The sequence below is a fragment of the Tamandua tetradactyla genome, chromosome 9, assembly GCF_023851605.1.
Source record: "Tamandua tetradactyla isolate mTamTet1 chromosome 9, mTamTet1.pri, whole genome shotgun sequence".
NCBI lineage: Eukaryota > Metazoa > Chordata > Mammalia > Pilosa > Myrmecophagidae > Tamandua > Tamandua tetradactyla.
This window is the reverse complement of record NC_135335.1, coordinates 7,537,234-7,552,270: the sequence shown is the minus strand read 5'-3', so window position 1 is coordinate 7,552,270 and position 15,037 is coordinate 7,537,234. Positions and strand designations below refer to the sequence as shown.

The window sequence follows — 15,037 nt, the reverse complement described above, 5'->3', positions numbered from 1 at the left end:
TTCCTGCTGCCCCTTCCTCACAGGGTCAGGGTGTTTCCCCCAGTCCTCATGGATGACTCCAGCCTCTGCCTTTCACTTACTGTCCAAAGGCCTCCTGGGCCTGACCCACCATCCTCAGCCTTCCTCCCCATATCTCAAGCAGGAGTCAAGTGATGCAGGCAGGGCAGAGGATGGAACTGAGACTCAAGACAAGGGTTACAGCTGAGCGCAGTAAAAGCAGAATTAGAACCTGGAACTCCTAGTCCAGTGCTCTTCCTAAGCATCCCCCCCCAGGTGTCCTCACACCCAGGTGTTCACCGGAGTTTTTGCTTTTTCACACCTGAGGTCCCCCCACCTCCTAGAAGGTGGTATCTGTTTGCATCCACTGCTGAGCTGACTGGTTTTACAGTCAGGCAAGGTATGGGGTTTGGCCTGGAGTTTCAGAAAGCAAAGCAATGATTGGGAGCAAGGAGGCCCAACAGCGTGAGTTTGGGCCTACTTTGATTAGCAGCGGAATCCTGGGCAGGTTATTTTTTTATTTTTATTTTTTTTTAATTTATTAATTAAAAAAATTTAACAAATGAAATAAAACATTAACATATATAAGCAGTAATTCACAATATCATCACTTAGTTGCATATTCATTATTTCTTAGAACATTTGCATCAATTCAGAAAAAGAAATAAAAATAGAAAAAGAAATAAAAACAAAAAAAAATTATACCTACCATACCCCTTACCCCTCGCTTTCATTGATCACTAGCATTTCAAACTAAATTTATTTTAACACTTGTTCCCCCTATTATTTATTTTTATTCTGTATGGTCTACCCGTCTGTTGACAAGGTAGATAAAAGGAGCATCAGACACAAGGTTTTCACAATCACGCAGGCACACTGTGAAAGCTATATCATTATACAATCATCCTCAAGAAACATGGCTACTGGAACACAGCTCTACATTTTCAGGCAGTTCCCTCCAGCCTCTACATTACATCTTGGATAACAAGGTGATATCTACTTAATGCATAAGAATAACCTCCAGGATAGCCTCTGGACTCTGCAATCTCTCAGCCATTGACACTTTGTCTCATTTCACTCTTCCCCCTTTTGGTCGAGGTTTTCTCAGTCCCTTGATGCTGAGTTTCAGCTCATCTGGACAGGTTATTTTTGCCTTTCCTCTGACTCAGTTTGTGTGTCCTTAGAATGGATGAGTGTGCTGAGGATTGCCCAGTTAATATATGCGTTAAGTGCTTAGAACAAAACCCACTCCCGCCCCCAGCTCTCAGTAGCAATTAGCTGGTCCTGTTTTGGGGGGAAAGGGGGAGCAGTATGTACAGTAGGTGCTCAGTCGTGGCTGAAATCAGGGTCACCATGGTCATCCTCACTACAAGGAGGAAGATACAACCTCCCCACCCCCGCACGTAGGGGTGGGCCTACACAGGACCAAGCGTGGGGGCAGAGGGAGGGCAGGGGAATGCCAGTTTTATTGAGCAGATTGTCCCAGGATGTGGGCTTAAGTCTCCCCTGTAAGGGGTAGAAACCCCCAAACCTAACCCCAGGTCTCGGTCCCCTTGCCCCGTCACTGCTGCCTCCCGTGAGAGGGTTCTTGTTGGCCAGAGATGAATCTGTGAGAGACTGCCCGGGGGAAAGGACATGTGGAGGAGGAAGAAAAAGGCCATTGGACCTGCCCCAAGCAGCTGAGAACAGACCCTCCAGGGCCAGGCCCTGCCTGCCCTTGGGCACTCGCTGGCCTGGGCCTGCCCTGGCAGCACAGTTTCTGCTGAAAGTTCAGGGTGGGGACAACCATGTGGCCAAGTGGGACCAGATCACTCCAGCTCCAGGATGAGGTCGTCGCCCTCCAGAGTCATGTCGGTGGTCACGTGGACCTTGTGGACGGTGCCCTCCATGGGCGAAGTCACCACAGTCTCCATCTTCATGGCGCTGAGCACGCACAGGGGCTGGCCCTTGGCTACCTTGTCTCCTGCTGCCACCTTGATGTCTATCACTTTGCCAGGCATGGGTGCCCCAATCTGGCCCTTCACATCCTTCAGGGCTTTGGGGTGGAAGTGCATCTCCTGCAAGCAGGGCGAAAGGGACGTGAGACCCAGGACCACACCTGCCCGGCACCGCCACCCGGCTGGCCCTGAGGGAGCCACACCTTCATGGCTTGTGTGTCCTTGACCAGGATGGATCGCAGCTGCCCGTTGAGCTCAAAGAAGACCTGTCTCTGGCCAGCCCGGTTCAGGTCACTTATGGCCAGCGCTTTGATGTGCAGTGTCTTGCCCCGCTCCAGCTCCACCTGCAGGGAGGGCAGGGCTCAGAGTGGTGGGTGGAGAGAGGCTCGGGGAGCTCGGCCCCTCACTGTGCAGACCTAGCTCACTGGTCCCTCAAGGGTCCTTCCTGCTCCCACAGCCTGTGAGGCTGAGTGACAGCCAAGCCAAAGTCCTGGGCTCTGGGGCAGGTGTGCAGGTGGAGTGTGGTAAGTACTGGAGCCACTGACCTCAAACTCTTCTGCAATTTTGGGTCCCTGTAGGAAGAGGCGGGTATTAAGACTATCCAGTGGGCCAAAGGTGGCAGTGAAGTCCTTGAAGTGGGTGAAGACGTCAGGGTACATGGCTGCTGAGAGCACATCCTCAGGGGTCACCTCCTCTCCATGCCGCTCGACCAACTCCTTCTCCAACGTCTGCAGGTCAAGGGGTGGCAGGGAGGCTCCAGGCCGCCCCTCCAGCCTCGGCAGGTCCTTCAGCACCTGGAGAGCAAAGCAGAGGAACGAGGCCTGATACCTGCTCCCACCTTCCCCACCCCCCCCCCGCCCCCCGCATAGCGTGCTGGGCCTACCTTAGAGCGCAGGGGCTCAGGGAAGCCCCCATGGGGGACCCCGATGTAGCCCTGTAGGAACTCCACCACCGAGCGGGGGAAGGACAGCTCCTCTGCCTGGGCCTCTGCCTCTGCCCGGCTCAGCCCATTCTGTACCATGAACTGGGCCAGGTCCCCCACAATCTTGGAGGAGGGTGTGACCTGAGGAGAAGGGCCCCGGGGTGTTAGGGTGCCAGGCCCCTTAGGAGCCCAGAGCCGGGGTGTGCAGCGGGCGTGCCATGCGAGGGCAGGGGAGCTGGCGCACCTTGATGAGGTCGCCCAGCATCTGGTTGGCCTCCACGTAGGCCTTCTTCACCTCCTTGAACTTGGAGCCGAGCCCCATGCTGTGGGCCTGGAAGTGCAGGTTGGTGTACTGGCCGCCCGGGATCTCGTTCTCATACACGTCCGAGTTGCCGGACTTCATGGTGGCCGTGCAGTCAAAGGCCGCGTACAGGCCCCGGGCCCCTTCCCAGTACTCACTGTAATCAAACACTCGCTCCAGGGCTACCCCTGAAGAGAGGCCAGAGTCAGGGAGGGCTCAGGAGTGGGCTGAAGCTCCCAGGTTTTCCTCCCAGGACCCGTGGGCCGGCTCAGGTTCCATCCTGAGAGGGTGGGAGGCAAGAGCGGGCTGGGCATGTGGAGTCTAAGAGGTAGCAGGCTCTCCTGGGCCCAGGGGTGGCCGCTGCTTTGAGAACGGGTGGGCTGAAGGTTGCCATGGTTTCTACCTGTGTCCAGGGGGGTCCCTCGGGTACAAGCCACCAGGGCCCCCATGCTGGGCTGCGAAGTCATCCCAGACATGGCGTCAGCGGCCACATCCACCACGTCCGCCCCAGCCTGGGCGGAGGCCAGCATGGCCGCCACGCCCGCCCCTGACGTGTCGTGGGTATGGATGTGCAGCGGCAGGTCAGGGAAGCGTTCCCGGAGGGAGGTGACCAGCATGGTGCAGGCTGCCGGCTTCAGCAGCCCTGCCATATCCTACAGGGAGAGAGAAAAGAAAAATGGGTAAAGAAGGGGTGTTAGATGAGTTAGGGGAAATGGGGGTTCAGGGTGGTGAAGCGGGGGAGAGGAATTAGTCTTGAGGGGCAGGGGTCAAGCCCAGGCACCTTAATGCACAGGATATGGGTGCCAGCTCGCACCAGCTCTTCCGCTAGGCCCATGTAATACTGCAATGAGTACTTGGTGCGGCTGGGGTCTGCCACGTCCCCGGTGTAGGAGATGGCAGCCTCCACCACGCCACCAGCGCTGCCCGCTGCCTCCATGCCCAGCAGCAGGTTTGGCAAGTAGTTGAGGGAGTCAAAGACGCGGAAGACATCCATGCCGTTCTCCTTGGCCATCTCACAAAACCTGAGCGGGCAGGGAGAGCCCAGGGATCAGCCCCACCACCACCACCACTTCCCCTCCAGCACATCCTTCTCTGGCTCCTGGCCTACCCTATGGCCCCAAAGGGGGGATCAGGTCTGAGGGCCTGGCCTGGCAGGGGCGGGGTTTCCACGGGGTCAGTATGGAGCACACGGCCCACAGGTGTGTGCTGGGACCGGGCAGTGCTGGGGCTTGCACTGCAGAGTCTGCCCAGGTCTGAGGTTCAGTGGGGGGCCTGTGCTTGGCAAAGCAGTGGCAGACTGAGGAAGCAAAGGCACCGGACAAAGAGTCCTGAGGTCTGGGGTCCAGCTCCAGCTCTACACCACATGGCCCAGCACAGGTCACCTCTCTCAGGGCCTCTAGTGCCACCCGAGGAAAATGGGGGGTGGGGGTGAGGGAAGGGTGGGGAGGCAGGATTTAGAAGCCCTTCCGGGCCTTTCCCACACATTTCCAACAAGAGCCCCTGCTGGATGCAGCTGCAGAGTGGCTTCCTGTCTGCCTGGGGGGAGCACGGCCCATGGCGCTCACTTGAAGACCACGTTGTCAGGGTAATTGGTGTAGCCCACGGCATTGGCCCCCCGCAGCAACATCTGGAATGGAATGTTGGGGATGAGCTCCCGGAGCTCCTGCAGCCGCCGCCAGGGGCACTCGTACAGGAAGCGCATGGCGACATCGAACGTGGCTCCTACAAGAGGCCGGGAGAGACCCCATCAGCACTGATGTGCCCTGGGGGTCCCACCACGCCCGCAGCGCGGTGGCCTGAGCCTCCAGCCCTGGCCCCAGGCCCTGCTCACCTTTAGGGTCTCTCAAGCTTCTGACCCCAACACCCACAGGCTCTTCTCTGCTCTGCTCTCCTGAGGCAGCTCACACCCCCCATGTCCTCTTACACCCCTTTTACAGCCCCCCCCCCCAGCTCTCCATGCTATAATTAATTCACAGGCTGGTGTCTCCCAACCGTCCTCAAGCTTCCTGAGGACAGGGGCCGGGTCCCAGCCCTGCCACCTCAGGCCCTGCACCGCTCCTGGCCCAGAGTCTGCGGAACACACGAGCGCGGCGCCTGGTCCACACCCCACTCGGGCTGTGCAGGGTTCGTGTCTCTGGCTTCCCTCCTTCCCTACCGCTGTGGGAACCCGACAGCGCCTTGTGAAGAGACTCCAGCATCCAGCCTTCCTCACTCACCTCCCCAGTTCTCTATGCTGAAGAGGCTGCTGAAGTTGTGGGCAACGTAAGGGGCAATCTTTTTGAGGTCGTGAGTGCGCACGCGGGTGGCCAGCAGGGACTGGTGGGCGTCCCTGAAGGTGGTGTCCATCAGCAGCAGCCCCGGGTGGCTCCGCACGGCTCGAGCAAAACCCTCGGGCCCCTCTCGCAGCAAGATGTCCCGGAACCCAGCCAGGGGCGGGCCTAGGCAGACAGGGGCATGGGTCGTACCCACAGGTGGCATCCTCCTCGCATCCCTCTCAGGGTGGCCGAGTGAAGCTCACCTACCTATGGGCACTGCGGGCACAATGGGATCCGTGGGGCTGGGGCTGGCCTTGACGGGGATTGGGGTCGTAGGGCCATTGACCATGACATGTCCTGGGGAGAGAGTGGCAGTATTAGGGCCGGCTGGACAGAGTCTGGTGGGGACATCAATGAGAGTGGGTGGCCCAGGGATGGGGGCATCCTCAAGCTGGGCCCCGTCCTCTCCAAAGCCAGGGCCTGCTGGGTCCCTGCAGTGGAGAACTATTGAGGGTCACATGCATGACATGCACAGAAAAGGGGGGCCAGTTCTCTACCACCAGCAGCTGGGAGGGGTGAGTGCAAGAAACACAGGAAGAGGGTAGAGGATGGAATGAAGGTGAGGTGGGGGCCAGGGGCAGGACACTGGGAAGGGGAGGGAACGAGAGGGTGGTCCAGGGCTCAGACCGAGGTAGTGGAGCAGCTTCTGAGCCCGGTTCTGCACAGGCCGCAGCTGGAAGAGATCCGGGTTCTCATCGATGAACTGAGTGTCCACGGTGCCTGCCAGGAACTGCTGGTTGTTGAGCACGTTCTGCAGGAAGGGGATGTTGGTCTGCAGGACAGAGGTGGGTGGGAGGTTGTCACTGTGTGGGCGGAAGAATAAGCTGAAGGTACTACCCGGGGAGGAACAGCTTTCCCAGTTCGCGTAGCATGCGGGGGCTCGGGTGCGAGGCGGAGGCTTCCCCGACCTCCCCACCACCCTACTCTGGACTGGTCTCCAGAGCGGTCCATCCTTGCCTGGCCTCAGGGCCTGTGCTGAGCCCCACCCTTCCTGTCTCCTCAGGGGTCGAGACAGGCAACTCCTTCCCTGCTCCACAGCCTGGAAAACACCTTCATGCCCATAAAGCAGCCGCCCCCTCCCAGCCACGCTTCTTGAAAGAGGCATGTACTTTCCTTTGACAGATCCAAGCCCCCACTTCCTGCTCCCCACCACGGAGTGTGGGGACTCTTGCCAAGGCCACCTCCTCAGGCTCCATGCAGTGGGCCCTTTCCTGCCCTTCTCTCTTCTAACAGCCCTCTCCCTGGGCTTCCACACATCCTATCCTCGAGTTCTCCTCCTCCCCCCTAACCCCTATTCCTTCCTCCTAGCCCCTTGGGCCCTTCCTTCTCTGGCCCTTAAAGGATGGATTCTGGGCTGTCCCAGGGCCTCTTCTCACCCAACCTTCTCATCCTGAGCAGGCCCCCAGCTCCAGTGCTAAGACCCCCGTGAGGAAACGCCTCTCTCCTTGTATGCCCCTCAGCATAAAGTCAGCAAGTCCAAGCCCAACTTTCCCCCCACTCACCTAGTCCTGCTTCCGATGGGAGCCCCACCATCTACCCAGTTACCAAAACCTAGATGTCCTCCCACCACCAACACTCCTTGTTTCTTTGGCCAAGGGAGATGGTTCTGTGACCTCTGCCATCTCCTAGTCATGGCTGCTGCACTTCTGGTCAAGCCGAACTCAACTTGTGCTCTCCTGCCTCCTTCTCTTTGCACCTGCCTGGTCAACTCGTTCTTGAAGTCTGAGCTCAAAGGTCCTTTTGCCTTCCCTTCTCACCCTTGCAGCAGAGATGTATACTCCCGTTTCTGGGAGGCGCTGTGATCAGTGGTTGGAAAGTTTATCCCTTGGGCTCATCACCTTTTGTTTGCCTGCATTCCTCACAAACTTGGGAGCTCTTTGGGGCACCTGAGGTACCTGCATCTCCTGCCTTGTACACAGGAAGTTCTCAACTCAGTTCTTTAAAAGTTTGGATGAAGGACGTGAACTTCGGGCAGAGTGAGTCCAACCCAGAGCCTCATAGGGGCGCTGCAGAAGTCTCCTGGCTTGGAGGCTGTGTGGCTGGGCCTCAGTGTACCTGCATGGCAGGACCACACTGCTATAGCCAAGGCTTTCACTTCAGAGAAAGCACTTCCATGGGTCACCCAGCCATGATTTCAGTTGACACCTTCAATAGGCCCTGCGGACCCCCCATGTTTCTACTCTCTGAGTTGACCTGCCCACTAGAGGACCTCGAGGGTGGCCACCGTCTGGAGACCTGGAGCAGGAAGGGTGCCCGCCCCCAAGGGTTCTGCAGGTGGTCTTTGCACAGCCTTCATCGCCCATTTAGTGTGACAGGAGAGGCACAAGAAAAACATCTCCTTTCCCTGAGACTAGCCTCTGCCCTCCCTAAAGAGAGGGGGATGGTTCAGCTGAGAAGCTGAAGCCATCTCTGATGCACGTGGGGAGAAAGGTCCTCCTCAGAGGCCTCCGATGTCCCTGTGTTTCCTCTTTTCTTCCCATCCCCCATTTGTGCTAATTTCATCAGTCCTCTGCACTGTAAACTCCATAAACCTGGAACCTGCCCATCTGGGTCCCTGGTGCGCCCCAACACCCAGCTAACATGTTATGTATAACATGTACAGCTAGCATGTGTGTTTAGAGTGAGAGAAAACATTTCTGACCAGAGAAGAGAAAGAGAGAAACTGATGCCACAGTCTCAGCGTTGAACCCGGCTAGGATCCAAATCCCCTCGTTTTACAAATCCAACAGCTGGGACCAGGGAGCGGCAATAATGAGAACAGTCTCCAGCTGCGCGGCGGCTAAGCCCCTCCCAAACTGCGCTCCACCTCCCCCCTCTCACCCCCACGTAGTGCACATAATTAATACCCCAGGCCCCGATGAGAAAACTATCTCAAAGGTCAATGGCCCCGAGCGGCGGCGCCTGGCAGGGTTAGAGTGCTGTCCCTTGTTTTCCGGTGTGCCCAGCACCAGGTGGTTAGGTAGGTCTGGAGGGAGGGGATGCGACAGGAGCGGCTCTAGGTAGCCTGAGGAGGAGGCTACCTAGCGGTGGGGGGTGGGGGCGCCTTTGCTTCCCAGCTTGTGGTCGTGGGCACCAATGGGCCGAGCCCTCGGAGCTCCCCACCTAAGCCCAGCTTTCTGAGCCACGAGTCGTAACTACCCTACCCCAGAAACGCGTTCCAGGCTGAGCCGAACTCGTCCCGGCGGCTCTGGCAGAGCAATGGCCCTGCAGGGGCAGAAGGGGCAGGGAGGGGCCTGCAGGCGCCGCCAGGACCACCGACTGACCCGCCGCTTCAGACCCCGTGCCACCGCCGACCTGCGGGGAGAGCACCGCGAGCAGGTCTATCCCGCCGGAGGCGGAGGCTGGCGGCGGCAGGGCGGGGGGCGGGCGGGGCGGAGGGGCGGTGCCTGTCCCGAGGCCAAGCCCTCCCGGCCCCACCCCGCAGCAGCCCCGCCGGGGGCGTTGCCCAGCGCCCCCTCCCCCTAGCCCCATGCCTGTTGGGGACCCTCCACGTGACTCGGTGATGCAGGACGGTTATGACCTTCAGTGTGTCTGGGAAAGCAAGGGTCCCATCAACAGTGCGGATTTGCGCCCGGCCCTGCCCGTGGGTGCGGGGACGTGTGGGTGCGTGGGCATGTGTGGGCGTGCTGGGGAGGGTGCCCAGCGACATGTGACAAAGACTCCCGTCTCCTGGAGATAGTGAAGGGGCCTGCGAGCGGGCGCTTTGTCTGGGTGTCTGCAGAGTGACGGCTCCGGCGGCGGCGGCGGCGGCGGCGGGCGCCCGTGCGGTGCAGGATGCCGGGGCGCCAGGGTAGCCGAGGGCGCGCGCGCCGGGGCCAGGGTGAGTGCGCCGCGGCGGCGCCGGGGAACTGCGCGGCGGGCTCGCACGGTCCCGGGCCTCGGGCGTGACCGGGCACCACCCGTGGGCACTGCAGGGGCCTCGTGTCCCCGTGACCTCGCTTGTGGAACCCGCGCGCTCCTCCCCGTCCGCCCTCCACGTGCGTGTCCGCGGCGCGCGTGCCCGCCGGCGCGCACCCGCCCGCCAGCTGCCGCCGCCGCCGCCGCCGCCGCGAGCCGTGCCGGGAAAAGGTGCGGAAGCCGATCGAGCCGGGGCCGCGGGCCCGAACGCCATGGGCCGAAGGGCGTGCGGCTGGCGGCCGGTCAGCCCCGGGCCTCGCCCCCGCGGGAGAGCGGCCTGGAGTCGGCTGGGGCCGGCCAGGCCTGGGGGGAGGCCGGCCCGCGCCTCCTGAGCGACGGACACCAGGTGAGGGGACCGCGGGGCGCTGCGCGGGGACCGGTGGGGAGGGGCGACGGGCCACGGGGGCCGTTTGGGGGTGCCTTCCCTTGGCGGCGGCGGTGCGGCGCGGAGGAGGGGGTACGTGCGGCTCAAGATTCCAGGGGGCGCCTGGGAAAGGAAGTTCCAGGACCCTCCCTGCTCTCGTGCCCACCTCCGCTTCCTGCCTCATGCCTCACGCCTCACCTTTTCCCCAGCCCCTGGACGCCCCCTACCTGCTTGGGAAATGTGACCTGCACCCTGGGGGGCCTGGCCCTGCAGGCTCCAGCTCTCCCTAGGCTCTGGAAGGCCCCTTGGGCCTCTGAGCTGGACCCCTCCCCGGACTGGCTCAGGAAGCTGGTCCCAGGGCTGCACCCTGGGCACAGGTGGGCACCTGCACTAGCCGCCAGCTGTGCCAGCCCCCCTTGTGCCTGGGCTGTGGCCCTTCCCTACAGGCGCTCACCATGGCCCCGCCGCTCCTGCTGCTGCTGCTGGCTAGTGGAGCGGCCGCCTGCCCACTGCCCTGCGTCTGCCAGAACCTTTCCGAGTCGCTCAGCACCCTGTGTGCCCACCGGGGCCTGCTGTTCGTGCCGCCCAACGTAGACCGGCGCACGGTGGAGCTGAGGCTGGCTGACAACTTCATCCAGGCCCTGGGGCCGCCCGACTTCCGCAACATGACGGGGCTGGTGGACCTGACGCTGTCCCGCAACGCCATCACCCGCATCGGGGCCCGCGCCTTCGGGGACCTGGAGAGCCTCCGCTCCCTGCACCTGGACGGCAACAGGCTGGCAGAGCTGGGCACTGGCAGCTTGCGGGGGCCCGTCAACCTGCAGCACCTCATTCTCAGCGGTAACCAGCTGGGCCGCATCGCGCTGGGTGCCTTTGATGACTTCCTCGACAGCCTCGAGGACCTGGACCTGTCCTACAACAACCTGCGGCAGGTGCCCTGGGCTGGCATCGGCGCCATGCCCGCCCTGCACACCCTCAACCTGGACCACAACCTCATTGATGCGCTGCCCCCGGGCGCCTTCGCCCAGCTCGGCCAGCTCTCCCGCCTCGACCTCACCTCCAACCGCCTGGCCACGCTGGCCCCGGACCCACTCTTCTCGCGGGGGCGCGACGCAGAGGCCTCCCCCGCCCCGCTGGTGCTGAGCTTCAGCGGGAATCCCCTGCACTGCAACTGCGAGCTGCTGTGGCTGCGGCGGCTGGCGCGGCCCGATGACCTGGAGACCTGCGCGTCCCCGCCGGGCCTGGCTGGCCGCTACTTCTGGGCCGTGCCCGAGGGCGAGTTCTCATGCGAGCCCCCCCTCATTGCCCGCCACACGCAGCGCCTCTGGGTGCTGGAGGGCCAGCGGGCCACACTGCGATGCCGGGCGCTTGGCGACCCCGCGCCCACCATGCACTGGGTGGGCCCTGATGACCGGCTGGTCGGTAACTCCTCCCGAGCCCGGGCCTTCCCCAACGGGACCCTGGAGATCGGGGTGACAGGTGCCGGGGATGCGGGGGGCTACACCTGCATTGCCACCAATCCTGCTGGCGAGGCCACAGCCCAGGTGGAGCTGCGGGTGCTGGCCCTGCCCCACGGTGGGAATGGCAGCGCCGAGGGGGGCCGCCCGGGACCTTCGGACATTGCTGCCTCAGCTCGCACTGCTGCCGAGGGCGAGGGGACTCAGGAGTCTGAGCCGGCTGTGCAGGTGACCGAGGTGACCGCCACCTCAGGACTGGTGAGCTGGGGGCCGGGGCGGCCAGCTGACCCTGTATGGATGTTCCAAATTCAGTACAACAGCAGTGAGGACGAGACCCTCATCTATCGGTGAGGATGCGGGCTCTGCGCGCCCCTTAGCCCCCGCTTCTGCTCTCAGCAGACACCCTCCCCACCGCCAGCTTTCATCCCTCCAGGCTTTGCCTCCAGCTCCTGCTGCCACCTTAGCTACTGAGCTCCAGGAGGAGAGGCAACTGGGGCCCAGTACTGGGCTGAGGGGCAGCAGGGGCAGCAGTTGTGGAGGAGCCAGCACTGGGGGGAGGTGGGCGCTGCTGGAAGGAGAGGTGGGCAGTGTCCCTGCCCGGAGCCTTCCTGCCCAAGGCACTCAGGGGGCTTTCCTGTGTCTTGGGCATGTGGGCCAGTGCATGCACACACCCAACCCCATAGGCGACCCGGCCCCTGCATGGGCTCCTATGCCACGCCCCTGTCTAGCTTTTGTTTCTTCCCCTTCTAGAATGATTGCCCCAGGCCCTTCATCATCCTTCAGCCAACATCCCTGAAGGAAGGGATGTTGCCAGAGCTGGGATGGGGGTGGGGGGTGTCAAGGGGGAGGTTGGGGAGGGGGTCATGGGCATGTGGGGAGGAAGCCTGGGTCCCACCACCTGGGCTCTGACCACTTGCCCTTGCCCTCAGGATCATCCCGGCCTCCAGCCGCCACTTCCTGCTGAAGCACCTGGTCCCTGGCGCAGACTATGACCTCTGCCTGCTGGCCCTGTCACCCGCTGCTGGGCCCTCTGACCTCACGGCCACGCGGCTGCTGGGCTGTGCCCACTTTTCCACGCTGCCAGCCACGCCCCTTTGCCACGCCCTGCAGGCCCACGTGCTGGGCGGGACACTGACCGTGGCCGTGGGGGGGGTGCTGGTGGCTGCCTTACTGGTCTTCACTGTGGCCTTGCTGGTTCGGGGCCGGGGGGCCGGGAATGGCCGCCTCCCCCTCAAGCTCAGCCATGTCCAGTCCCAGACCAATGGAGGGCCCAGCCCCACGCCCAAGACCCACCCACCGCGGAGCCCCCCACCACGCCCCCAGCGCAGCTGCTCCCTGGACCTGGGCGATGCGGGTGGGTGCTATGGCTACGCCAGGCGGCTGGGCGGGGCATGGGCCCGACGGAGTCACTCTGTGCACGGGGGCCTGCTCGGGGCGGCGTGCCGGGGGGTGGGGGGCAGTGCGGAGCGGCTGGAGGAGAGTGTGGTGTGACAGGGCATCACCCGCCTCTCTACTCCCTCCTGCTCCAAGGTGGGTGGGGGCTGCTGGCCTGGGTAAGGAAGGCACTTTCCGGGGGTCTCCGCCCGGGCTTCTATTCTCATACCTCAGGCCCCCATTTGTACTTGGCAGGGCAGGGAACCCTTCCCTGGTTCTGGCCTCTGAACGGGACTGAGGGAGAACTCCCTACAATGGGTGCTCACAGCCATCGAGGCAGGGGCTGCAGCCACCAAGCGGGGGCCTCGTTTTTATTTATAATAAAACTGCTGGGGACACCTCAGTGCTGGTCTCTGGTCTTACCCTGCAAGGTCCTGGGCTGGGTGGGTGGCGGGGGAGGACGCAGGCCAGGATGGGGCACCAAGGATGGTCCCCCAGGCCTGGTGGAGGGACCCCACTTTCTGATGGGGGCATTGGGCAAGCTGCCTGAGCCCCTTGTGCTATCGTCCCCTCCTCTCGGAAGTGGGAGAGAAGGTTGTCCTTGGGGTAGCACGAGCCTCCTGCCCAGCAGCTTCCGGGGTGCGCGGTGGCTGGTCAACAGAGCCACTCCCCTGCGCGCAGAAGGAGGCGGGGGAGGGCACAGCCCATTTGGAAAGCCGGGAGGGGTCTGGGTAGGTAGTATTCTTCCAGCACAACTCGGGAAGAAAGCCCCCATGGCTCCTGTTGCTTACAGCCTTGTCCACCATCTCCCAGCATCTTCTGGGTTTGTAAAATGCCATTCCAAAGGGACTGGGAAAGGGCTAGGAATCCCACGGCCAGCTCTCGACCCGGGGCCCTTCCCAGGGTTCCTGCCAGCATGGTGGCCCCTGAGCGAGATCTGGCTCCCAGCACTCGGCTGACGCCCCCATGGCTTCACTCGGGGCTTTCCTGCAAAGAGGCCAGTGGAAGCTCCCTGTCTGCAGGGAGGCGGGGGTGGGGGAGGCGCTCCAGGCACCCGCTGCAGTGGGCGCCCACGTACGCAGCTGCTCCCCTGCTCTGGCCCCACCCCAGGAGCGGCTGGTCCTGCCCGGCTTTCTCTGGGCCCAAGCCCCCACCAGCTCTGACAGCGCAGCCTCTGCTGGCCCCAGGCGCAGGGGTTGGGGGATCTGCAGTCTGTATGCAAACGCTCCCAGCACACTCGGTTCTCAGCCTCAGCGGGTTCTTAAGCACTCCAGGGGGGTTCTAAAATGCAGCTGCCTGGGCCCTTCCAAGGACAATGGCCTGTGGTGGCCCAGGCGGGACCTAATGAACGCCTGCGGGTTTCAGTGCGCACAGCCCGAGGGAGAAGTGTACACACGTGTGCTCAGGCCAGACTCTCACACATGTGGGCTGCTCACATAGCATCACAAACGTGTGTGCTTGCCCGCCTCATCCCAGAACACAGCTGAAGATGGACACAAGTTCCTCAGGAGAGAAGACGAGAGCAAAAGCGTCAGAGGGGACCATGAAGGCCCCTGGGCAAGAGGGCAGATGAATAAGGGGGTGAGGGCAGGAGGGCAGAGGGGCAGGGGTCTGATGGGGAGGCTCCAGGCCTGGCAGTGCTGGTGGTCTGGTCTGAGTGTACATCTGGGGAAGACACAGGCACCCCAGGGTTGGCAGGCAAGGCCAGGGGTGCAGGGTATAGGACAGGCGGGAGGTCCTGGGCCTGGAGGGAGAGGAAGGAGCAGGGGCTGGGGGCACAGCCACCAGGGTGCCAACCAGGGTCACCTACAAGAGTAGCAGATGGGGGGGCCAGTGAGGGCTCAAGGCCATCCCACAGGGGTTGTGCTGCACGCTGGCCACACAGCCCTCCTGACCACAGAGCCCCCAGGGCAGAACCAAGCCCCACGGCGAGAGGCGGGTTGAGCCTGTGAGCAGTGGAAGTTTAAGTCACGACCCCTCTCTGCCATCAGTGTAGGAAACAGCCACTCAGACGAAGAACAGGGCGCCCCACCCACAGGCTCCCCTGGAGGGGCACAGACGGGCCGAGCCCCTGGGAAAGGCAGCTCCAGCATGAGCTGGTGGACCGAGGGCCTGAGGGGAGACAGCTGGGCCTCCCTCCTGCCTCCTGTGCTTTTTCAGGCTTCGATGCACTTCGGGGCAACTGCCAGGAGCCACCCAGAAACCACGAGAACCACAGAGCCAGATGTGAGAATCAGACGCAGGCAGCACACATGGGCCATCCCATCCACCCAGCCCCAACAACCAGGCAGGAGCAGGAGGGCCCGGAGAGTAGGGGCCAAGGCCAAGGTAGGGGGTGGGAAGGGGTCCAGCCCACAGGAATCCCCAGAAGAGGGAGGGAGGGAGCAGTGGGTCTGCCCGGTAGCCATCCTCAAAGTGGGGGTGGGCAGTGGGATTCACTAAGGCCAAGAGCCCCCTTTCCTCCCACTCTCCT

At 62.4% G+C, this 15,037-nt stretch overlaps 2 protein-coding genes across 7 annotated transcripts in view; one reads left to right on the top strand and one right to left on the bottom strand.

Moving 5' to 3' along the window:
• Window positions 1–555: 555 nt before the first annotated feature.
• PC (pyruvate carboxylase) overlaps window positions 556–15,037 on the bottom strand; it is a 133,983-nt gene continuing 119,501 nt past the window's right edge. For all 6 annotated transcript variants that reach the window (XM_077115587.1, XM_077115589.1, XM_077115586.1 and 3 more), the window contains 11 exons: window positions 6,100–6,244; window positions 5,680–5,769; window positions 5,374–5,595; window positions 4,723–4,879; window positions 3,939–4,179; window positions 3,561–3,810; window positions 3,101–3,345; window positions 2,818–2,997; window positions 2,480–2,728; window positions 2,138–2,278; window positions 556–2,054 (listed from right to left, as the gene is read on the bottom strand). In XM_077115587.1, the coding sequence (XP_076971702.1) occupies window positions 1,806–2,054; window positions 2,138–2,278; window positions 2,480–2,728; window positions 2,818–2,997; window positions 3,101–3,345; window positions 3,561–3,810; window positions 3,939–4,179; window positions 4,723–4,879; window positions 5,374–5,595; window positions 5,680–5,769; window positions 6,100–6,244 (2,169 nt within the window). In that variant the 3' untranslated portion in view covers window positions 556–1,805. The remainder of the gene's footprint in view (window positions 2,055–2,137; window positions 2,279–2,479; window positions 2,729–2,817; window positions 2,998–3,100; window positions 3,346–3,560; window positions 3,811–3,938; window positions 4,180–4,722; window positions 4,880–5,373; window positions 5,596–5,679; window positions 5,770–6,099; window positions 6,245–15,037) is intronic.
• On the top strand, window positions 9,549–12,967 carry LRFN4 (leucine rich repeat and fibronectin type III domain containing 4). The gene is made up of 3 exons (XM_077115593.1): window positions 9,549–9,715; window positions 10,180–11,537; window positions 12,120–12,967. Exons 2-3 carry the CDS (start codon window positions 10,189–10,191, stop codon window positions 12,679–12,681), a joined length of 1,911 nt encoding a protein of 636 aa, XP_076971708.1. The 5' UTR covers window positions 9,549–9,715; window positions 10,180–10,188; the 3' UTR covers window positions 12,682–12,967.